General features: G+C 41.6%; 1 protein-coding gene across 3 annotated transcripts in view; it reads right to left on the reverse strand.

The window, feature by feature from the left end:
• Positions 1-22216: 22216 nt before the first annotated feature.
• Positions 22217-25806, reverse strand: part of cdpf1 (cysteine rich DPF motif domain containing 1) — an 83238-nt gene continuing 79648 nt past the window's right edge. For all 3 annotated transcript variants that reach the window (XM_043709102.1, XM_043709094.1, XM_043709104.1), the window contains one exon: positions 22217-22704. In XM_043709102.1, the coding sequence (XP_043565037.1) occupies positions 22687-22704 (18 nt within the window). In that variant the 3' untranslated portion in view covers positions 22217-22686. The remainder of the gene's footprint in view (positions 22705-25806) is intronic.

The following is a 25806-nucleotide window of genomic DNA, read 5'->3' on the forward strand; positions in this document are numbered from 1 at the left end:
TCATGAAGAATATAAGGAAAATCATTATAGCTTGATTCCCAGGTTGTATTGTTGGTATATTTGCATCACACCCTATAACTATTCCTGCCCTTTCCATACCCCGTATCCTTCTCTCTTACAGTCAACACTGTTACCAGATATGAAATCTCTCCCAGACCATCTGACATGACATCTCAACACTCTCCTTATTTTCTCTGATATCTGAGCTCTACTGATAGCTTTTCTGTAATACATCGAGAAGCTGAGGATTATCAAGCTGATGGTTGTACCTTTTAATGCTGGAAGATTGTCATGCTGTATGAAGATTATTTTGGGTTTCAATCATATATGACTTGGTATGGGTGAAACATCTCCAACCAACTGCGAGGATTTACATTACATGCTTTATTTTGCACAAGCAATTGCTGAACAGACTTTCTGCAGTAGTGTGCATAATTATAATATTTAAGTTCTTACATGTCCTGAAATCTGTCATTTGTAAATTCAGCATCGTTATGCATTAAGAATTTTGTTGGTGGCCCAGTATCTGTGCCAACCCGCTTTTCTCTGACTTTCTTCATTATAGTCTACCTGTCCTTATTGTTTATCACCATGAATATGCTAAACCTGACAGCCACACCTACAATCCTTGTCCCATATCTTCAAATGCACAGCAACTACAGGTCATTCTGCTATAATGCATGTTTCACTATTGCGAATTCGCTGTAATGCAATTGATGAATTGGGGACACTTTCTAAAGTGCAAACTTTTAAAATGTGTGTTGACTGTAATGCGATTACATTGTCAACACTTCAAGCACTGTTTCTAAAGTGCAGTTTTACTATAATACCAGGTTGCACAAGAACGCAACCATCACATTATAGAAGAACTACCTGTACAGACTGTCGCTGGATTGGCAACGGGTTCTGTTATTGAGTCCATTCACAAATCAATTTGTACACAGAACACAATGCAGGATAATATAAATCATCATTCGTAAGTACAAACAAACATTCAGATGTCAGAACTTCAAAATTAGTATAAATACACTCCTATATAATATTGTATTCATAAGTATGAGCATTCGTAAGTTAGAGACCATTTTATTTCATGAAATTCCTGAGCACTTACAACTAGGCCTGGTGGTGTCTTACAATATTTAATACATGTATCAGATACAGTGTGATCTTATTCTTCACCCACAATGTTAACAGTAGTTTATTTTTTGTGAACAGGGATGAGCAAATAGTTTATGTAATTTCCATTTAATCCTCTTCTAACCAGTGAGACTTCTATCTCCAGCGATCACCAACACAAATTGGACTTCTTGTCGAGAAACTCTAGATTTCCTCACCGGGATACAATAATGTTCAGATCACCTGAATTATACTTTTATTGCCTTATCGAGTACAAATTATCATTCTCTGTGTCTGAATGGCATCTTCGCTTTTCTCATCAAAGCCTTACTCAGTAATAATGGAGTGTCGCTGTCATAACTCAGGGAACACAATGGATACTGTCAGACCAAGCTCTGCCCAGATACCAGGTACACCACCCTGACGGTCCATATCCACTCATCTCCTGACCTTGTAGAGGCTGCATTGAACTTTACCTTCAACTGTCCTTGAATCCCCACAATGCACCTTAAAGCTACCCACCCTGCTCCTCTACTTGCCCCTGTGCAGGCCACACTGGTGGTCACTGCCACTAAACACCACTCCTGGAGCCTATCGAACCCTTTGATTTTATTCTGCATTTAACCCATTCACTTTGAGCTTCCCTCTGGCACAGTATCTGTCCCTACCTTTGCACCTTCTCCAGGATAACTAGGAACAGACAATAAATGCTGACCCAGTCAGTGACATCCTCATCCCATGAGTGAATTTTAAAAAACGACGGTTTTACCCACTGCCTTTACTTCCCAAACCCTTTTGGCAGTGATCCCCAATCTGTGCTGACAGACGCTCTTGAACCCTCCTCATGGATCGATTGACAGATCTCCTGGACTTCAGTCGCCCTGGACCTCTGACCAACTTCAAGGGGCAACCCCTAAACATGACCAGTGTGGCCTTTGACCACTGTCTTTGCAGCTCCCTGACTGACAACATGTGATTCCCCTGACTGTTTGTGCCACTGGCTCTGTAAGACTAACTGCTGCCCACCTCACAGATTGTACTGGAGCAGATTGCCTGATTGTGAGTATTGCAATTTGATGACTGACTGTGACCATGCCCCTGGGTTGTTTTTAGATTAGATTAGATTACTTAGATTAGATTAGATTAGATTAGATTAGATTAGATTAGATTACTTTAGATTAGATTAGATTAGATTAGATTAGATTAGATTAGATTAGATTAGATTAGATTAGATTAGATTAGATTAGATTAGATTAGATTAGATTAGATTAGATTAGATTAGATTAGATTAGACTGCGAGGCAGCAGTGCTAACCACTGTGCCACCGTGCCACCGTGCCGCCCATTGTGTGCTGACTTTACCCATGCCTGGCAGTACCTGAACCCCCTGATTGGCAGCATCCCTTGACTGAATGAGGGAATACCCCCCTCCCCCGCCCCCCATCAGTTTCAACATGGCCATTTGCTTTTGCTTGAATGCTTGGGCAGTGCATTTGCCACATGGACAGATGGCACATTCTGGAAGGGTTATTAGATGTCCTGATGTGCCATGTGTGTTCCCCCTCACAGACAAAATCCTACTGAAAAAGATGAAAAGCAGCTTGTCAGTGTGTCTACGCTAAACGACATGTCAGTACTACAATACTGCTTTCCTTTAGGCTCTGTCCGATGCACCAATGAACTAACGGGCATGGCACAGCAAGGGAACATGAGGCGTGGGTGCTGCAATCTTGTAGGTAGGCGCTTAGTGAGTAATCACTAAGAGAGCAAGTGAGCAGATCGGAGATGCAGGTCTGGTCCAGTCTGTGAGCTGGGAGTCCATCCTGTCTGCAAAATACCTTTGCTGCAGCCTTTTAGTAATAGGTGCCAGTGTGCCCTGCAATACATGTCAGTGTGTCAAAGGTGCCAGGATCATTATGAAAGCTGGAAGATGCCAGAGTCAGATGTCCATGTGTGAATGCTGTGTGTGTGTGTGCCTTGATCATGCCCCAGGCTGCAGTATGCTCAAATGCAACATGGAGGCTGCTCAGATCAAGCAATGAGTTGAATTTGCCTGGTACCTGCTTCGATTTTCCTTATGGATTATTTTTCAACGCCTCACCTGTTTAGTGCGTTTGGTAAAATAGGAAGCTGATGATTAATGAGGCAAGTAGGACCGTTAACAAACCATTTAACAAGCAATAATTCCCCTTAGTTGGCAACTTTCCGCTACTTTGTGAGAAAACCACGCCACTTGTAAAAAACATTAAAGGTGGAGTGAGATGGTCCCAACATCAAGATGGGCCTCACTGCACCTCCCCATCTGATTCTGCCACAAATCCTGCTGCTACCCAGAGCAATCAGACCACGACCACCCATGGAAAGTTTATGGTACAGAAGAAGGTCATTCAACACATCAGCTACATGTTTACCAAGAAAAAGAAAAAAGCGTTATCCATTCTAGCTCAGCGACCCCTGCAGGCATATATATGAGCAGTTTCAGTGTGAGCTGAGTTGCATTCTGCTCTTCTTTCTTCATCTTTCATTTTGCTGGACCCGTCTACAAATATAACCTAAATGTCTATATATGTTCCTCACATCATCGTTCCTTATGGATGGATTGATTTTCCACTTCACAGTGATGACTTTCAGCTTGTTACATCAAACCCCACATTAAACTCAATGGTTCAGAGTTTTGTTGGACTTGTACAAGCTTTTGTTTTGAGTCCAATTACAGGGAGTCTACACTTACACAATATCTATTTGTTCATGTGAGACTTTAACCATCCTATGAATAAAAGGCAGTCTGGATGTGACTTAGGAAACCATTATGAGGTTAGACAGTAACTTTATGGGATGAACATTGATCCTCTTTCTGGCTCAGCTCAGGGTGCAGTCTATTTCTCATCATCATTCTCTCCCAGTCACTTCTGTGATTTTCTGCTTCTAACTGGAAAGCCAGCTCTAGTCAAATTGAAGCTGCAGTTTGAGTAGAAAGTTGGCGTTTACTCATGATGTGGAGATGCCGGTGTTGGACTGATGTGGACAAAGTTAAAAATCATACAGCACCAGGTTATAGTCCAACAGCTTTATTTGGAAGCACCAGCTTTCGGTGTGTCGCTCCTTCATCAGGTGATTGTGGACTCCTGAAGAAGGGTTACACCTGAAATGTCAACTCCTGCACCTCCTGATGCTGCCTGGCTTGCTGTGTTCTTCCAGCCTCCTGCTGTCTACTCCAATAATGACAATGGCAGATACTTGATAAGGATTTAATGACATGAAAGGATGTGAATGTGCTCTTTAAACTTTGAAAGGCTACAATTTGTCACTCTGTGATATAATCACTGCAACAGTGGCCCTTTCATTCTAAGTTGAAAATCACACAACACCAGTTATGTTACCTGGTTTTGTGTGATTTTTAACTTTGTTCACCCCGCCCAACATCGGCTCCTCCAAATCTTTCTTTCAAATAAGGGTAGGTTTTAAATTGAATCAATTACATGATGCATTCGTGATTGACTACAATTAAACAAAATAGCTTCTGGCAGACATCCCAATCAGAAAATATCAGGCTAACTGATTAACACACTTTGATTATTTGTTTATAATTAAAGTAAAACTTAAATGCAGGCTTCCCTAAAATGATTCGGATATACCGGTGTTGGACTTGGGTGTACAAGGTTAAAAATCACACAACACCAGGTTATAGTTCAACAGGTTTAATTGGAAGCACTAGCTTTCGGAGCGACACTCCATCAGGTGATGATGGCACCTGATGAAGGAGTGGCGCTCCGAAAGCTAGTGCTTCCAATTAAACCTGTTGGACTATAATCTGGTGTTGTGTGATTTTTAACTCCCTAAAATGAACTCACGTTCTTTAGAACAATAGGGTCCAGACATTGAGATCAGAGAACTGACACTGAGCTGTCTGACCACCTTACCCCCAGCAATTACTATTTGATGGCACTAAAGATTTCTAATAGATGTTTGTCAAACAGAGATTAAATGATCCATAGTGAAGCAAGGCCCCAAAATACAAAGGCGACTTGCCTCAGTTTCTCATGGATCATCTGGGTTCATAGGATTAATATTGAATTTTCATTGGTTGAGATGGTCAGGACTGGGTAGGTGCATTTTGTGCTTCCTCTCAGTGTGTAACCGTCGCTGATCAGGATGGTGTCTATTTGCATTCAATCTTTTTTTCTCAAGAAGGCAGGCAATGGTAAATGCCACCAAATTCTTTGTAAAGTTCTACTACCAACTTTCAAAATGATCATACTATTTTAATTGGTGTTGGGTAAGGCAACTCTTGCATAGTTTTTGTCAATGCCCTTCCCTCCTTTGAGAATATTTACTCAAAGAAGTTGCCTTATCTTGTGTAAAGTTTACCATTTTGGATTAGCTTTCAAGCAACTCTCTGGTTAATACCTCTCCAAGCAAAGTCACAAGCTCAGAGACTGCAACAACTTACCATATCATATATTGGTGTGGTGTCACTGACCCTCTCTGGCTTTCCTTATTGGCATTCCATTCACCCAGATGGCTAGCTTTAAATTTCTCCTTAATTTGACAATTTCTAAATTTAATCTGCTTCTCACCGGGTTGCCTGATTCACAATTGATTTCTCCCCCACAATTTGTGTCTGACTCTGAAAATATTTCACTATTCCTTCTGGGGTTGTGTGACTTACTGACTGTGTCTCTTTATTGAGAGTCTCTCTCACTCTCTTTTACTGCCTCTCATTTCTTTTTTGTGCTCTGAATTTTACCTGTTAGCTCCAATCAGCCTTTTATGCCTTTGTCTTTTTGTGTATTGAGGGCTAAGTAACCAAACAGCTTGTTCATTTAAAGCCAGCCATTTCTTCAACACACATGCCTGCTTACCGTATAATATAAAGGGATCGACATGTTCTGCTGGCAACCATTCCCCTCCCATACAATTTCTTTCTTTGTACTTCCTGTTCCATTTTACTATATTGTGATGTCATCAGCCAGAAGCCTGGGCTAGATTTTAAGTTGCTGGGGGAGGGGATAGGTACAGGTGGTGTGCAAGAAATTGAGAGGTAATTGCAAGGGTTTGTCAGTACCTTTTTAACCAAGCCACTGCCATCTCATTTGGATCTGAGGGCTGCTTTTAACTGGGGTGACAGAACATCATAACAACCTGAATCTGTTAATTTCATTCATTTAAAGGGATAATGTGAAATTATCATCTAATAGATTCTGGAGCTTGAGGCAGACTGATTGGAGTTTCCGTGCTTTAGAAATGCCTTCCTGCAAGTCATGAAGGGCAAGATTGTTCCTGACAAATTGCCAGTGAAACCAAGGAGGCATGGCCTGAGATAGCAGAGGAAGTCAGTGACAGGAGTGTGGTGCCACATGCCTGGACCCAACAGCGAAAGCAGCTTTATGTGCTCAGCAAAGCAGGAATCCAGTAAAGAGGTGGCACATTTACAAACCTGATGTGGGTATCACCTCAACCTCCTCTCTTCAGTTTGTTAAAACTACTCCAGCACTTCACTCCACACACCAATATCTTTCAGTTGCACTCATTTATCTCCATGCACTCACTTCTTTATGTCTCCATTTGTTCGTCTACCACTGACACTCAGTCACATTTGAACATAATTGACGATAATTACATATAATCACATCTGCCATGCTCTCAGTGCCTGAACAGAGTGCTCTCCAGTCACTTGGCACCAATAGTGGGGGTCATTAGGACAGTCTACACCTGAATCATGCTGGATCCAGTGTTTTTGAAAACTGCACAACTAAGGAAGTAGAGAGGGTTTTAAACTAAATAATGGGGGCAAAAGATCAAATGCAGAAAGTTGTGATATAATCAAAGACTAGAGATAAGACAGAACAATAGTAATATGATAAATCAGAGTCAGAGAATGGCAGAAATAGGCAGACACAAGAAACCTAGGAATACTCCAACAATCAAGACTAGGTATTATAAAGTTAACAAAATTAAAGTCTTTGTATCTGAATCGGCATAGCATTCATAACAAGGTAAACAACTGCACTGCTGCCTCACAGTGCCAGGGACCCAGGTTCGATTCCAACCTCGGGCAACTGTCTGTGTGGAGTTTGCACATTCTCCCCGTGTCTGCTTGGGTTTCCTCCGGATGCTCCAGTTTCCTCCCACAGTCCAAAGATGTGCAAGTGAGGTGATTTGGCCATGCTAAATTGCCCATTGTATTCAGGGATGTGCACGTTAAGTGCATTTGTCATGGGAAATGTGAATAAGGTAGGGGAATGGTTCTGAGTGGGTTACCCTTTGGAGGGTTTATGTGGACTTGTTGGGCCAAATGGCTTGTAGCTGATGGGTCCAATGGCCTTCTTCTGCACCATAAACTTTCCATGGGTGAAAGTTTATAAGGCTCTGATTGATGTGGGCTACAGCAGGATTTATGGCAGAATCTGTTGAAGCATGACTACCTGACTTTACATAGCCCATGTTACTGAAAGCTGGTGATTATAGAAAATCAGGATACGGTGAATGGAGAGTGTGGGGCAGAGATGTCACAGCAGAATGCAACAGCCTTAGCTTGACTGTGAACAACAGGGGGCAGAAAATTGCCCAGTGAAAAGTCACCTTGATGAACCCAATAGACCTGGGAGCCTTCACTCATCCTCACTACTCACTCATCCACCTTCACTGAATCACCACCACAACCTCATCCACCCACCTTCATACCCTTACCCTCTCACTCAGCCTAACTCATCTCCACTCACACAAGGAGGGCAGTGATAGAGAGACCTGGAGACAGTCCTGAACAGTCAGATGGTCCTGAGGAGTGAGAACTCGGAGATGGAGGGAAGCAAAAAGGGAGTTAGGAAAGCAGGGAGAGTTGGTGGTGGGGTGGGGGAGAGGGGGCCAAAAGCTGGGGGTGGTGAATGGATTGAGACCAGGCGGGAACAGGGAGAGTGCTGGGAGGAGCAGGGTGACATGCCAAGGCAAGTGAAGACACTTGGCTGTGGGGTCTATAACAACTGGCCACAGTCTCAGAATAGGGATAAGCTATTTAGGACTGAGATAAGAAAGAACCTTTTAACTCAAGGGGTGGGGAATATTTGGAATTCCCTACTCAAAAGAGCCAGGCTCAAGCTAGAGATTGATAGATTTCTAGTTACTAATGACATGAAGGACTATGGAGACAGTGCAGGAATATGGCACTAAGGAGGATGATGGATCTGGAATAATGAATCAGGCTCAAGGGACCGAATAGGCTACTTTATTCGTGTCTGGGGAGGTGTTGGCCACAGGATGAGGGGAACGGGAAGAGAACTTAGGGAGTGGTGAGAACCAGGAGGCATGGCACAAAAACTGGGGGGATTGGGTGACAGCCAGAAGGGTGGCCAGACCAGAGAGAAGGCTGACACTCCCGGAAGGTGAAAGAGAATGTGAGCCTTCAGGTTGGAGTGGAGCTTCAAGCTGATGGGCTGAGAATAAATCAAAGAGGAGAGGGAGAGAGAGAGAAAAAAACTCTCAGCTGAGCAAGGGGAATGCTGGGTAATATTAACAGTTTGACTTTTGACATTTCTTTGATCATAGTTATGGGCACATACATATATGTATAGAGAGAGAACATTCTGTCGAGAACACTTTGCAAAATAGAGGCTACAGCAGAAAATAATGTTGCTTTTGCAAAATACACAAGCCGCTTGACTGGAATCATGAAGTCTCTAACACACTCAGAGGGAGAAAGAAAAGAGAAAAAATTCTGAGAGTAGAAAAGGAATGATAAAGAACATTTTGAATAGGAAAAGGAAGAAAGAGAGAAGAAAGAATGGGAATTTAATTTGAGAAGCTTGAACTAAGAGGATAGGGGTTCCCTTGAATCCAGTAGAAGTTCCAGCGACAAGTGCAGGGCTGTTTAAATTTAACAGACAGTCCGACAAGTTAGAGAAAGGGACATAGAGGCACTTCATTCATTTCATTTGAAAATGTTGTAAAACAAGTGAAGTGGCCCACAGAAAGCTGGCTGCTGTTGATGCAAAGTCCATTTACTGCCAAAACTCACGAAGTTTAGGTCATGTTTCCCAAAAAGCCACTTTCAATACTTATAAGTTGTATCCTGAAGCTTTTAAGTAGAAATATTGAAAGCTCCAGTTGCTGCCCAAGCAAATGGACAAGGAGTTTGAGAGGGTAAGGCAGTTTATCTTTGAATATTGGACATGGATTATAACATGAGGCATCAGGGAAGTAATCCTGTTTAAAGATTTTAAAAATTCAGTCCTTACCTCTGCAAGGATACACATAGAGAATGGAAAGCTTTCAAAATCTGGATAGGTAGCTGAGGTGACTCATGATTCCAGGCTTGTCCACAAGCTGTAATCTTAAGGGGTTCCTTCAAAACCTCTCACACATTCGAGAGAGGTTGAAGGTAAGGGGGTCACCTGGGAATGCAAAGGGATACCTCCTCAGGTCAAAAGTCTGAGCATTGGAGTGATGCTCAGAAGTCAAATATTCCCATTGAAACCACTCAGGGTATCTTCACACTGATTATTGGAAGCAGAAAGGGAAATCAGTGGCAATGGTCTCAATGAAACCTGTCCTCTCAAGACCTACTAACATAGGGAGTATAGCTCAAGATAATCAAGGGAAGTCATCCTTGAATGTCACCAAAGTGAGTCAGATTACTGGAAGATATCAAGTTTGTCATAAAGCTGGACAGCACGGAAAGAGATATTTCAGTCCAACTCATCCAAGTTATCCTCAGTTAATCTGGTCCCATTTACCAGCATTTGTCTCATATCCCTCTAACCCTTTCCTATTCATGCATCCATCCACATGCCTTTTACCTGTTGTAATTGTACCAGCCTCCGTTGGCAGCTCATTTCATATACACACCACCCACTGTGTGAAAAAGTTGCCTTTTAGGTCCCTTTTAAATCATTCCCCTCACTGATTAAACCTATGCCCTCTAGTTTCGGACTCCCCTACCTTGACTTTGACTATTCATCCTAACCATGCCCCTCACAATGTTATAAAACTCTATAAGGTCACCCCTCAGCCTCCAATGCTCCAGGAAAAAACAGTCCCAGCCTATTCAGCCTCTCCCTATAGCTCAAATCCTTCAACTTTGGCAACATCCTTGTAAATTTTTTCGGAACCCTTTCAAGTTTTACAATATCTTTGCTATAGCGGGGAAACGAGAATTATGTATTTCAAAGGAGGAAGTATTCCTTTACTATAAGTAAACAAATTAATATTCTGAGACTCTTGGGTGCAGTTTGGTCACTGATAATGGTTCATAGTAGAATTTGTGTTCCATATTGCTTGTTGAGAAAAATTATTAATAACAGGTATTTTGAATCTTTTCCCTTTCATAAAGTTGAGTTACAAGGTTACTTAGTAAGTGGAATTGTTACTGTGGGAAAAGTTGCCATGTTAGTTATTGAAGAAATAGATTTTACATTGGAAAATGATTTAGTAACACAACGACAACTGTGTTGCCGCAGTTGCCTGATCAAGTTGATCTTACCAAACTCTCCACAATTACTGTGGCCAAACATAAGAAGCTTATTGAGAGAAAGTGAGGGCTGCAGATGCTGGAGATCAGAGCTGAAAATGTGTTGCTGGAAAAGCGCAGCAGGTCAGGCAGCATTCAAGGAACAGGAGAATCGACGTTTCGGGCATACCTTATGCCCGAAACGTCAATTCTCCTGTTCCTTGAATGCTGCCTGACCTGCTGCGTTTTTCCAGCAACACATATTCAGATAAGAAGCTTATTGGCAATCCTTAGCAACTGAAGGAAAATGGTCAACGTGGACAGCTAACGTTTGCACATGAATAGAGAACTTATAATAGAGCTGTTGAGAACATTTGAATCAGAGGAATAAATCACTTGAATGAAGACTTTAAAACATATGAATGATAAATGTTTGGAAGTAAGTTCAATAAAGATTTAAATTTGATAAACTACAAGTTTTGGGCGACATGGTATCTAAGGGTTTAGCACTGCAGCCTCACAGCACCAGCAACCCGGGTTTGATTCCTATCTCGGGCAACTGTCTGTGTGGAGTTTGCATGTTCTCCCCGAGTCTGCGTGGGTTTCCTCAAGGTGCTCCAGTTTCCTCCCACAATCCAAAGATGTGCAGGTTAGTTGGATTGGCCATGGGAAATTGCTTGTAATGTTAGTTGCATTAGTCAGGGGAAATGTAGAGAAATAAGGGAATGGGTCAGGATGGGTTACTCTTCGGAGGGTCAGTGTGGACTTGCTGGGCCAAAGGGCCTGTTTCCACACTTGTAGGGAATCTAAGGGAAGTCTCAGATGCCTCAATTAAGTATTGTGAAAAATAACTTGAAACAGAGAAATAAACTGAGAAATAAGAACAGTTGGTTGGCTGCAGAATTTAAAGCCAAGCCAAGCTGTTGGAACTGTACCGTGAAAAGAGCAACGGAAGTTTAACAGTTCTATGGAATCTGGAGAACAAAGAAGATAAATATGCAATGTGGAAGAAAAGATCGAGACTTTCAAAGCAGCTAAAGAGACTTGGAAGGAACAGATTAAGAAGCAGTCAGTAACCATGGAGGATAAGTTCTGAAATGAACAGAATGCTTGTGTGAAGTGGTCTTGTGAAGGGTTCTAAAGATGGCTGTAAAGCAAAGGACACTGAAGTGACTAAGCTGAATGAACAAACTTGAAAATGAATTGGGAAATAAGAGAGAAAGCAAATATTTGGAAGAAACTGTGAAAGAAGTAGAAATGAGGACTCCACTTTTGAAGAGGCAGTGGGAACAATGTATGTAAAGCTTGTGGCACAGTTTTCAGATGAACTCGATTGTGACTTGAGGAAAGAGACCAAAATCCCCTCAGTGCAGGTTTCTTTATCTCATGTGAATCAAAACAATGGAGCAACAAAATCTGTTATAAACAAATTGATTACGGAAAATCTTTTCAAAGCTAGTTATCAATCAGACACATATACTTTCCAAGCAAATTTTAAGGACTGATTAAAAGTGTGTATCTATCAATGAAGACAAAGAGTAAGGGAAAGCCCAGAAAGGTTTGGAAGGATGTTGTTTGTGAAATACATGAAAAACCGACCGTGCTGGGATGGAAAACAAAAGTTCAGAATAAGAAGCAAGTAGGATAGCTCAGAAGAATTAAACAAGGCAGGTTTAGAATGGGATCAGGAAGAAGTAAAAAATCTCAGAGCGTTCAGTGATCCAATAGCCAACAGGAATGCAATAATTTTATTTGATCACGAAAAGCATTGGATCATGAAAAATCCCTCAAATACAGCCAAAAGAGATTTTGATTGGAACAGCAATTAATTTTTAGCAAACCAAGAAGCCATCGTAACTAAAAATGAGAATTTACGCTGAATAGTTCTCATTAAGATGAATGTTCTTCCTCGTTTGCTTTATCCCATGCGTATGCACCCTATAATGTTTCCCAGGTCAACGCTGCGGAAGCTGATGGATGGTTTGGTTCCTTGGCGGCACAGTAGCTCAGTGGTTAGCACTGCTGCCTCACAGCACCAGGGTCCCAGGTCCAATTCCAGCCTTGGGCGACTGTCTGTGTGGAGTTTGCACATTCTCCTGGTGTCGCGTGGGTTTTCTCCGGGTGCTCTGGTTTCCTCCCACAGTCCAAAGATGTGCAGGTTAGGTGAATTGGCCATGCTAAATTGCCCATAGTGTTAGGTGCATTATTCAGAGGGAAATGAGTCTGGGTGGGTTACTCTTCAGAGGGTCGGTGTGGACTGGTTGGGCTAAAGGACCTGTTTCCACACTGTAGGGAATCTAATCTTGTCTTTGTCCGGCATTGTGGGTGGCCGCTCATCAAGCTTACTAAATTGCAGTTGCCTCAAAGAGGCGGAGGAGTTGATTTCCCAGATATCAGGAGGTATCAATTGTGTTCCCTGCTGTCCTTTGTCTGCGATTGGGTAGGTAACGATCCGAACTCAGTATCGTTGGATATTGAGGCCTCTCATGGATAAGATGAGGACAGTTATGGCCCACTGCTGGAACCCCATTGTCATTAGTACAGTCAAGGCATGGAGGGCAATGCGTCAGAGTGAGGGTTGTTTATCCAAGACTTTGCCACTTACACCTATATTTGGTTCCGACCAGGGATGATGGACTCAGGGTTCCAACCAAGGGCAGCGAGAAGACTTTCTTGTTTGGGAGACTTGTTTGAGGGGGAGCTTATGATGTCTTTTGAGCAACTGAGCCGCAAATACGGGTTGCCCAGCAGAGATCATTACCATTTTTTTCAGGTTAGGGATGTCATCCAGAAGATGACTATGCTTCTCACTAAGCCCTATAAGCCCGATACAGAGAGGTTGTTGCTATGCTCCACAAGCACCCTTTTGGTTAGTGCCCCCTATCGCCTGCTGGGTGGCAGGGCCTGGCAGGATATTAACCGGGTATGTGAGGTCGGGGAACAAGAGCTAAGAGTGGAGATCTTTTCTGAAACATGGGACAACATATGGGAGAATGCTCGAAAGGTCTCAATCTGTAATAGGATATGCGCTACACAGTTAAAAGTTCTGCACAGGGTTCATCTGGCACCAGACCGTCTGGCGAAGTTTAAAAAAGGGGCATCTTCAGTGTGCCCCAAATGTAAAATAAAGGTAGGTACTCTTACCCATTGCTTCTGGACATGCCACAGGCTCCGTGTTTACTGGGGCGCTGTGGCGGGAGAGGAAGGGAGGGTATTAAGGACTGAAGTCAAAGTAGACAATATTGCTCCTCTTAGGTGTACCGAATTTACCATCTTTAGACGAGCATGGGAAGAAACTATTTAATATTCTTGAGTACTGTGCATGGAAGAATATTCTGATGAACTGGGTGTCTGATAACCTGCTGGGCTTGCTGGGATGGCAGAAATTAATTATGAGCACATTCCCTAGGACTTTTTTACAAATATGGTGCACCACACAACAGACCATAACTATAACACATGGCAGTCCTACTTGAGTCATTTGGATATGGATTTGTCAGTTATCTTAACTAGGGCGTTTGTTTAACCAGGATAGTTAGCTTTGTTGAGCCCTGGGCACTAGAGGGGGGGGCCTCCTGAGTTAATACAGGTATATATACAATGCTGGAAATGTGTTGCTGGAAAAGCGCAGCAGGTCAGGCAGCATCCAGGGAACAGGAGAATCGACATTTCGGGCACAAGCCTTTCTTCAGGAATGAGGAAAGTTTGTCCAGCAGGCTAAGATAAAAGGTAGGGAGGAGGGACTTGGGGGAGGGGTGTTGGAAATGTGATAGGTGAAAAGAGGTCAAGGTAGTCCCACGACCTGCATATCCTTGGTGGAGTGGGAGGGGGAATTGAAATGTTGAGCTACAGGGTGGTTGGGTTGGTTGGTCCGGGTGTCCCAGAGGTGTTCTCTGAAACGCTCCGCAAGTAGGCGGCCTGTCTCCCCAATATAGAGGAGGCCACATCGGGTGCAGAGGATGCAATAGATGATGTGTGTGGAGGTGCAGGTGAATCTGTGGCGGATATATATATATACAATGCTCCCATTCCTTTGTTTGGGAGCTTTGTGCCGAGCATAGCTGTTCTGTATTCCGTGTTTTTTATGCTTTTCTTTCTTTTTTTGATCTATTAGTTATTTACTTATTTATTGGTGTTGCTTTGCATAGTGTTAGGGTTTGTTTTGTATTATAGAGTAGGTTAGTAGTTAGTAGACAGTAATTGTATTGTAATTTGTGGGTTTTTTTCTTTTTATCATACTGGTATTTGTTATTGATTGTATTTTTATGTGTTTATAAAGTTTAAAAAATTGCTAATAAATATATTTACAAAAAAAATGAGAATTTACAAACTGCAAAGTTAAAAGAAACTTAAATATAGAACTATGCTGACATTTGAATAAAAGAGCAACACTGTGGCTCTGGACTTAACTGGAATTTTGTTTGCGGAGCTAAAGGAAGGAAGTTAGAAAAATCGCAGGAGTTTGAATGATGTTAATGCTATGATGTTTAAACTGTGGTAATCTTTCTTGTTACATGTACTTGCTTTTGTTCAAGTTAGGTTTTCATAGTTACACTAATACAATATATATATAAGCATATAAATGGAAAATATTATCAGTTCAGTATGTAAAGATTTACTTCTGAGAAGTTTATGATGCTATATTTGATCTTATATTTTCAAATCATTGTAAGCCTTCAAATGTGGTGATATAATGAGGTTATGTTATCTAAAATAATTTATAATATCAACAATTATATATATATGTAAATATGTATAGAACTATTTGGAAAGAATCACTTTACAAAGCAAAGCATGTTTCTACAGTGGAAATAAATACTCAATATACCAAGTACAACAGCTGCTCAACTGAAATCACTGAGTCTGCATAGATTCAAGGAGAGGTCACTTACATGGTTTGTGAGTGTAATAAAGCTACTGACATTTCAGCATTGATAGAGTTTGAAACAGCTTCTCCAAGGTGAAACAGTCCTTCTCCCTCTCACACTTGCTCTAAAACTCTTCAGAATATGCCAACTGAAGTGCCAAAGAAGTCTCTTCACTACTTCCAAATGAGATTCCTAAATGAGATTTCACAGTCTACCTCACTATCTCCAGCAAAGAGAATTCAACCAACCATATCCAGAAAGATATTCCATTGCCAGCACCTTGTGTGTGCATAGTGACTTTAGCTACAGAACAATGTTTTTGACATGCCATGAATAATCCTTTTCTCTCGAGTTTAACATTCACTTGGCCAAATTGATTTTAAAATAAGACTGTGCACAGTTCTATATTTGTTCTCAGACTTAGAAGTGTTTATTCATTTGTGTGTTTATGTTTGTAACCAGAGTAGTTTAAATATTTTTTAAAATGATCCTGCCGTTTGGGTAAGTTTGTTTGGAATAAACTAGTTCTTATTGCTAAGTAAAAAGATCAGGCTTGTTTCTGATACTAACACACACAATCTGATACTTATAAAATAGCAATATCACTAGTTTTTTTTAATTCTGTTCTGACCAATGACAGAGTGGGACAATGAAAGGAATCAGGTCACACCTCCAAACTTGATCATGCAACCACAAACAAACAACCACCTTCAGAAGTAACCACATCAGAAGCAGTTCCCAATCTGGGGAATCTTATTAACTCAATGCCATTTGACACGTATTCCTGATTCCATTCCTCAGCATGAAATCAGGGGTTCTGCCCTTTTTGGAGATATTTTCTAATCTCTAATTTTCTAATATGTTACTGCGCACCTCTGGAGCTGGTAGGACTTGAACCCAGGCCGCTGACACTTAATGAAACTGAAAGCTTTTTGCCCCTTGGGATTGGTTCTCAGACGGGGTGGTCAGTTTGAATCTCAACCCTATGAGAAAACATTCAACTGCACTTTGGCTGCTTTTGGAAAAAGATAAAGATTCCAACCCTGAATGAATAAGCCAAAAAGCACCAGAGTTATGTGGCTGTTGAGCAGTTAAAAAATTTATTTGTATTTTCTTTACAGAAATTTATGGTGAAACATTGAGAGGGATGTTATTAAGAGTAGTTAATTTTGAAGACAAATAAGCTTCTGCTTCAAGATTGTTCTGTAAGTTTATAAGAAAATCATCTTACCTTGCTGGGCAAATTCATGAGAACCTCACTTAATTGCTTCCCTTTTCTCCACCCAGCAACATATTTGATCCACCGTCTCTATACATGTCTACGTGCAGAGAATGTGACAAAAGATGTAAAGAAATTGAAACATTAAGTTGCTGATAAAATACAAGATGCTAACAAGAAACCAGCTTTCTGGAAAATGAATTGTTTTATTATTAATGTAACCGTTAATTTAATTGGGTTTTCACAGCAACAGTGTCCCCTTCTTCAATAGTTTTCAGATTACACACATCATCAGGCTGATGCAAGGATTTAATTTCTTGCAGAAGTGTTCCGTATTTTCCTTTTCGTGTATATCAGTTAGGTTCAACTGAGATAAGCAAACAACAAAATATGATAACTGTTTTGTTAGCTAGAAAAAGCTCACCAGTGTTCTGCCTGCGAGACAAGGTCCTCAACAACAATTTAGGGGGATAGGTTGTGAAACTAAAAAGCAGAACCTCTAGGGTTGTAATCCCAGGATTACTCCCTATGCCACATGCTAGTGGGGCTATGAACAGAGGCAGAATATGATCGAACACGTGGCTAAAATGCTGGTGAAGGCGGGAGGGCTTCAGCTGTTTGGATCATTGGGATGTATTCCAGGGAAGGTGGGATCTGTACAAGAATGATGGGTTGCACCTAAACTGGAGGGCACCAATATCCTGGTAGGAAAGTTTCATAGTATCACTCAGTGGGTTTAAACTGATGTAGCACGGGGTGGGAACCAGTGCAGCAGGTCACTAAGTACAGAGACTGGGGGAGAGCTTGAGTTTAAGGCAAATATAGCTAAGAGAAAGAACAGTCAGCGAGAGGTTGCTGAGCCCAGTGGAACTGGAGGCTTGGACTGTATTTGCTTTAATACAAGTATAACAGGTAAAATGCCTGAACCTGAAGCCTGGATTAATGCATACAGTTATGATATTGTTGCTATCACCGAGACATGGTTGAAAGAGAGACACAAATGGCAACATAATGTTCCAGGATATCAATGTTTTAAATGAGACCAAGGAGGAAGCAAAAGAGGTAGGCGAGTTGCATAACTGTTTGGGGAGCATATCACAGCTATACTGAGGGAGAACACCCTGGAGGGATCTGGCAGCAAAGCATTATGGGTAGAGCTCAGGAATAGGAAGGGTGCAGTCACAATGCTGGGATTGTAGTACAGACCTTCCAGATGCCAGCAGGAGATAGAGGAAACGATATGTAGTCAGTTTCTGGAAAGGTGTGAAAATAACAGGGCTGTTGTGGTAGGTGATTTTAATTTCCCCCTTAGTGCTGGGGTTTTGGATGGGGAGCAATTTGTTAGGTGTGTCTTTGAAACTGTATGTGGACAGTCCAATGAGGGAGGGGGCTTAGTATTGGGAAATGAGCCCAACCAGGTCTTCAAATTATCAGTGAGGCAGCATTTTCGGACTAATGGCCATAATTCCATAGGTTTTTGAATACATGGAAAAGGACAAGAGTGGACCTCGGATAAAGGTGCTAAATTGGGAGAAGGTCAACTATAACTAAATTGGGAAAGAATTGGAGAATGTGGATTGGGAGTGGCTGTTTGAGGGCAAATCCACACCAGATATGTAGGAGTCTTTTAAAGACCAGTTGATTAGAGTACAGTCCTGTGAAAATAAAAGTCAGGAATGGCAGGATTTGGGAACTTTGGATAACAGGAAAAATGATCATTTAAGCTGAGTCAAAAAGAAGGAGGCATACCTGAGGTCTAGGCAATTGGAAACAGATGAAGTCATTTAAGAATTTAGAGAACGTAAGAAAGAGCTGAAGCAGGGAATTAGGAGCGCTAAAGGGGATTCTGAAATGTCCTTGGCCAGCAAGGTTAAGGAGAATCCCAAGGCATTTTGTATATATATTAAGAGCAAGAGGGTAGCCAGGGAAAGAGTAGGCCCACTAAGCAGGGAGGTTATGTGTGGAGCTAAAGGAAATGGCTGCGATCCTTAATGAGTACTTTACACCAGTATTCACCAAAGAGAAGGACATGAAGGATGTTGAGGTTAGAGAAAGGTGTGTGAATACCCTCAGGTAGGGTAAAACAATGAAGGATTGTATTGGGTGTCTTGAAATACATTAAGCTAGACAATTCTTCAAGGCCAGATGGAATCTATCCCAGGATACCATGGGAGGCAAGGGAGAAAATAGTTGGAGTCTTAACAGATATCTTTGCATCCTTTTTAGCCCCAAGCTGAGGTTCGATGTTGGTCCTTTGTTTAAGATGGGAAACAGTGATAATCCAGGTAATTACAGGCCTGTGAGCCTCACATCAGTGGTGAGAAAGCTGCTGGAGAAGATACTGTGAGAAAGTGTTTATTCACATTTGGAAGCAAATTGACTTGTTCGTAATAGGCAGCATGGGTTTGTGCGGGGGAGGTCATGTCTCACCAACTTGATTGAGTTTTTTTGAGGAGGTAACAAGAATGATTGATGAGGGAAGGGCAGTAGATGTTGTCTATATGGACCTTAGTAAGACATTGGATAAGGTACCTTATAGCAGGCAGGTTCAGAAGGTAGAGTCTCATGGGATCCAGATTGAGCTGGCTAAATGAATACAAAACTTGCTCGGTCATAGAAGGCAGACAGTAGTGTTGGAAGGGTGCTTTTCAGAATAAAATCAGTAACTAATGGTGTTCCACAGGAATCAGTGCTGGGATCTTTGGTGTTAGCAATACATATAAATAATCTGGAGGAAAGTGTAGGTGGTCTGATTAGTAAGTTTGCAGATGACACCAAAATTGGTAGAGTTGTAGATAGTGAGAAGGATTGTCAAAAGGCAGCAGATTTGGGCAGAGAAATGGCAGATGGAGGTAAATCTGGACAAATGTGAGGTGATGCATTTTGGAAGATTAAATTCAGGTGCAAATTATACAAAAAAATGGCAGAACCCTTAGGAGCATTGACATACAGAGGGATCTGTGAGTCCAGGTCCACAGATCCCTCAAAGTGGCCACACAGGTGGATACGGTGGTCAAGAAGGCGTACAGCATGCTTCCCTTCATCGGCCAGGGCATTGAATATAAAAGTTGGCAAGTTATGTTACAGCATGTACAAAACTTTAGTTAGGCCACATTTGAAACATTGCATGCAGTTCTGGTTGTCACACTATCAGAAGGATGTAGATGCTTTGGAGAGGGTGCAGAGAAGGTTAACTAGGATGTTGCCTGGTCTGGATGGTTTTAGTTATGAGTAGAGGTTGGATAAAATCAGATTGTTTTCACTGGAAAGACAGAGGCTGACATCTGGTAGAGGTCTACAAAATTATGAGAAACTTAGATAGGGTGGATAGTCAGAGGCTTCTTCACAGGGTGGAAAGGTCAACTACAGGTTCAAAGTGAGCACAGGTTCAAAGTGAGAGGAGGAAAGTTTAGGGGAGAAGTGTGGAGAAACCTTTTCATATAGACGGTTATGGGTACCTGGAATACCTTGCCAGTGGAGGTGCTGGAAGCAGGCATGTTATCAACATTCAAAGCATATCTTGATAGACACGTGAATGTGAAGTGAACAGAGAGATCGATACTGTGCATGACAATAAGTAGCATGACACTCTATTAGGAATCAGTGCAGGTTTGGTGGGCTGAAGGGCCTGTATCAGTGCTGTACTGTATTATATTGTATAATAATGGCTATCTCCAACTTGTAATTGCCAATCAGCTAGCACCCAGTTGTTTTCGATGACCTGGTAACTGGGATCAATTGTTTGCAATTGGTACCTACCATCTGGCCAGCAACAAGTGCTAACTGTTCATAATTAGCACCAGCCAACTGCCCAACTGGTGTTTTCAACTGTTGTTGTAAAACAATTGGTAGCTTTTTCAACCAGGTCAGTTAGAATGTGTTTTCTTCCTGGAAGAGCTAGCAAGGATTATCAGGAGAAAGAAGCTAATCTCAACTAGAGGATGGAGGGAAGAACACTCCTGCTCCTCTTTAATAATGTTGTGGGATCTGGTATGTTCACCTGAGAAGGTAGATGGGTCCAAGGGTGAGTAGATGGATCTGTCAGAACCTGTTGGCTCAATCCTCATTCATTTGACTGATAAATAGGTGCAGATTAATAAAGAGACAATCAGCAGGATTACAGTAATCCTGTTTTTTTTTGGAAATTGGGCATAACTGAGTGATGTTCCACTTTATAAAATATCAACTTCAGTATTTCTCAAATTAGTTTTGCAATACAATGTTCACATTACATTAGCATTCAGAGAAGATACATATTGTTGTCACCAGTTTCATAATTCAAACATATTTAGCTTTTCAATTATACATTAAATTATTTTGATTCAGGCAGGCATGACCATTCTGAACATGATAAAGAAAAATTATTTGGAACAAATGCTACTCATGGAAGTATGCTCGTGATCAATTGTAATTAATAGGAGGATTATTCTACTAATACTGTGCAGTAGGCTTTTATGGCACAGTGCCTCTGGGGCTAGGAAAGCAAGCTAAGAGCCCTGAGATGCACCCTGCCCCAATGCATGTAATGGGTAGCTGTTGTGGGATACAAATCCAGCTGGCAAGAACTTTGCAGTGTAAGGTGTCAGTGAGCTCCAAAGTGCATAATTGATCTACTGTCTTAAAAATGAGTTTCAAGTGTGCCATGATGGTATGGTGGGCTGTTGCTTTGCCAGTGCCAAACTCCTTGAATGAAGAATATAGGCAGTCACAGCGAATGCAGCGTACCCCGAGGTCTTAGGGAATGTGGGTCACGATGAAGACAATGTGTCATGGCTCACTGACATAGCATCCTGGAAACCATGCTCCACTGTCCTTGGAGTCATCACAAAAGTTAAAGATTTTAAAAGAAATATGCAAAATCCCAAAACAACCTGATTTTCAGATCCAAGGTGAAGAGAAATTGACCAGGTTAGGATTGTTTTCATAGGAGTTCAGACGAGTGAGGGAGGGGATCTCGTACAGACCTAACAGGACTAGACAGGGAGGATGTTCCCGATAGTGGGTGTGTCCAGAATCAGGGTCACAGTCTGAGGATTTGGCTGGACCGTTTATGGTCCTGTGGAATTCATTACCACAGGAAATAATTGATGCCGAAACATTGAATGTATTCAAAGGGTGGACAAATATAGCACTTGGGGTGAATGGGATCAAAGGTTATGGAGAGACAGCAAGATTATGCTGTTGAGTGGGTTTGAGAGTCAAGATTAGAGTGGTGCTGGAAAAGGACAGCAGGTCAGGCAGCATCTGAGGAGCAGGAAAATCGATGTTACAGGCAAAAACCCTTCATCAGTTGGATGATCAGCCATGATGGTGATGAATGACGAAGCAGGCTCAAAGGGCTGAATGGCCTCCTCTTGCCCCTATCTTCTATGTTTCTATGTTAATAGAAGTCACAGAACAGTTTTCTGTACTTAACAAGAATTGGCTCAGTGGTTACCACTGCTGTCTCACTGTACCAGCAACCTAGGTTCGATTCCCACCTTGGGGACTGTCTGTGTAGAGTTTGCACATTCTCCTTGTGTCTGTGTGTGTTTCCTCTGGTTTTCTCCCACAGTCCAAAGATGTGCAGGTTAGGTACATTGGCCGTGATAAATTGCCCATAGTGTCCAGGTGGATTAACCATGGGGAATACAGTTCCAAGGATAGGGTCGGGGTCTGGGCCGAATTCTCTTAAGAGGGTCAGTGTGGAGTTGATGGACCAAATCGTCTACTTCCACACTGTAGGGACTCTATGATTCAATCTCTAATTATTATAGGCCATTAGATTCTAGCTGCAGGTAGATATTTAAATTAAATACATAAATTTTACAAATTAAAACCTTTATATACAACTCCTTCCAGACACAGAGACAGACAAACTTATGCATGGGTTTTAAAAAAAATGGCCAGATGGAAAACTGGAAATAAAGGTCCATGGTCTTTGTTCACAAGACTCTGATTGGTTCTTGTAGACAGTTTCTCCTCTATCTTCCTTTTACTGAATACTTCCACTGGTTTGCAAGAAGCACAGGATGGCTGGTTGGCTTATGAAAGGTCTCTGATTTATGCGACTTCAAATATCTATTGAAGAAAAGATATGTGAGTTTTCTCAGGTTAAAACTAGCTTACAGCAAACAACTGAGAGACAGAGAGAGAGAGAGAATTTTTTTTTGTCTTATGCAAATATGCTGGAATCTTCCGTATGGTAACATCTTTCTCTATGTTATTCAGCCCAAGCTGACAACCAGTAAAATGTTGATGAGGTAGAGGACCTTTCTCATGGATTAATCCTCACCAATAAGCTTCACTTGAGGACAACCCCTTGGCTCCAGTTCATCTGCATATTGCTGCCATCCACAGCTACACAAACAGGATTCACAAAAGGTATCAAATTCCTTACTTTCAAAACATGCAGCCATCCTTCTAAATATCTAGTTTTTTTTAAAAAAAGTTCTTTCCTATTTCAGTCCAAAAGCATTAAGATAAAAAGACGTGCTCATTACACTAGAGTATACACTGGCATTTTTCAGCCACCAGACTTTCATGACAGGAATTGTCTCAATCCAGTTACTGTCCACTGTCTGAGAAAATATGAACTTGTATAAGCCTGGATAGGCTGGGACTTCTTCACTGGAGCATAAGAGGCTCTCAGGTGACCAAATAGAGGTTTATAAAATCATGAGAGGTTTCGATAGAGTTAATGGTAGGTGTCTTTTCCCTAGCATGAGATATTTCAAGACTAGGGAGCATATTTTTAAGGTGAGAGGAGAGAGATTTAAAGAAGACATGAGGGGGACATTTTTTACAGAGAGGGGGTTCGTGCATGGAATGAACGTCCCAAGGAAGTGGTGGATGTGGACACATTTACAATGTTTCAGAGATACTTAGATAAGTACATCAACAGGAAAGGTTTAGAGGGATATGGGCCAGGAACAGGCAGGTGGTACTAGTTTAGTTTGGGATTCTGTTTCTGTGCTCTATGACTCTATGACAATAGACAGTAGACAATAGGTGCAGGAGTTGGCCATTCTGCCCTTCGAGCCTGCACCACCATTCAATATGATCATGGCTGATCATCCTTAATCAGTATCCTGTTCCTGCCTTATCTCCATAATCTGTGATTCCTCTATCCTTGAGAGCTCTATCCAATTCTTTCTTAAATGAATACAGAGACTGGGCCTCCACTGCCCTCTGGGGCAGAGCATTCCAGATAGCCACCACTCTCTGGGTGAAGAAGTTTCTCCTCATCTCTGTCCTAAATGTCTACCCCATATTTTTAAGCTGTATCCTCTGGCTCGGCACTCACCCATCAGCGGAAAAATATTTCCTGCCTCCAGAGTGTCCAATCTTTTAATAATCATATGTGTCTCAGTCAGATCCCCTCTCAGTCTTCTAAACTCAAGGGTATACAAGCCCAGTCGCTGCAGTCTTTCAGCGTAAGGTAGTCCCACCATTCCAGGAATTGACCTCGTGAACTTATGCTGCACTCCCTCAATAGCTAGAATGTCTTTCCTCAAATTTGGAGACCAGAACTGCACACAGTACTCCAGGTGTGGTCTCACCAGGGCCCTGTACAGCTGCAGAAGGACCTCTTTGCTTCTATACTCAATCCCTCTTGTTATGAAGGCCAGCATGCTACTAGCCTTCTTCACTACCTGCTGTACCTGCATGCAGACCTTCATTGAGTGGTGTACAAGAACCCCAATAGCCAGAATGTCTTTCCTCAAATTTGGAGACCAGAACTGCACACAATACTCCAGATGTGGTCTCACCAGGGCCCTGTACAGCTGCAGAAGAACCTCTTTGCTTCTATACTCAATCCCTCTTGTTATGAAGGCCAGCATGCTATTAGCCTTCTTCACTACCTGCTATACCTGCATGCTTACCTTCATTGACTGGTGTACAAGAACACCCAGATCTCTTTGTACTGCCCCTTTACCTAAATTGATTCCATTTAGATAATAATCTGCCTTCCTGTTCTTGCCACCAAAGTGGATAACCATACATTTATCCACATTAAACTGCATCTGCCATGCATCTGACCATCTGACCACTCATCTAGCCTGTCCAGGTCACCCTGTAATCTCCTAAAATCCTCCTCACATTTCACCCTGCCACCCAGCTTAGTATCATCAGCAAATTTGCTAATGTTATTACTAATACCATCTTCTATATCATTAATATATATTGTAAAAAGCTGCGATCCCAGCACTGATCCCTGCGGTACTCCACTGGTCACTGCTTGCCATTCTGAAATGGAGCCGTTTATCACTACTCTTTGTTTCCTGTCAGCCAACGAACTTTCAATCCAAGTTAGTACTTTGCCTCCAATACTATGCGCCCTAATTTTGCTCACTAACCTCTATACAAATGAGGCAAAATTAGCTAATAATGAGCTATTGATGTATGTAAATGGGTATCTTGCTACTCAGTTATGCCATTCTCATCTTGCCATTAAAATCTTGGGTGAAACTTCAGAGACACTCAATTATTCTATTTGTGCCATACTTTTCTAAGTGGTTCACCACTGCCCACATTGGAAAATTCAGCCCAGTGTTTCAGGTCAAAGTTACCTTTCATCATCATTCTTCAGGTCATCTCAATCTCAAACATTAACTCCGTTTCTCTGCACCTGACCTGCTGAGTATCTCCAATACTTTTATTTACATTTCATCCACTTTGATTTTGCAAATGCCTCAGCTATTTTCCTAAATCATTTCCTGTGGTAGAAAATTCCCCACACTAACTTGTGTGAAAATCTTTTCACTTTTTTTCTCTATTTGATTGAATAGTAACTTATTAATCATTCTTTGTCTCATTATTTTGAACTTGACGATAAGTGGGAATGTTCTTTCCACACCTACTCTGTCTAAACCATACATCATTTTAAACCTCCCACGAGTTCTCTTCCAAACACTTGTACTAAAAATGCCAAAGTTGTTGAATCATTCAAATTAGGGTTAATGTCTCAGTTCTGATAACATGCTTTTCAATCTCTTTGCATAGTCTCCCAGTCCTTTTTTCTGTATAGTTCCTTAAACTGCAAACAATTCTGTCACCGCTGAGTTTAGATAGTTTCAATAATGCACAGGTTAGTTCATAACATGAGTTGAGAAAACTGCTGGAAAAGAAATCTAATAATAAAAGATTCAGGAAAGAGCATACAATGGCAAGTTAAAGAAA

Source organism: Chiloscyllium plagiosum, chromosome 19, assembly GCF_004010195.1.
Source record: "Chiloscyllium plagiosum isolate BGI_BamShark_2017 chromosome 19, ASM401019v2, whole genome shotgun sequence".
Classification (NCBI taxonomy): domain Eukaryota; kingdom Metazoa; phylum Chordata; class Chondrichthyes; order Orectolobiformes; family Hemiscylliidae; genus Chiloscyllium; species Chiloscyllium plagiosum.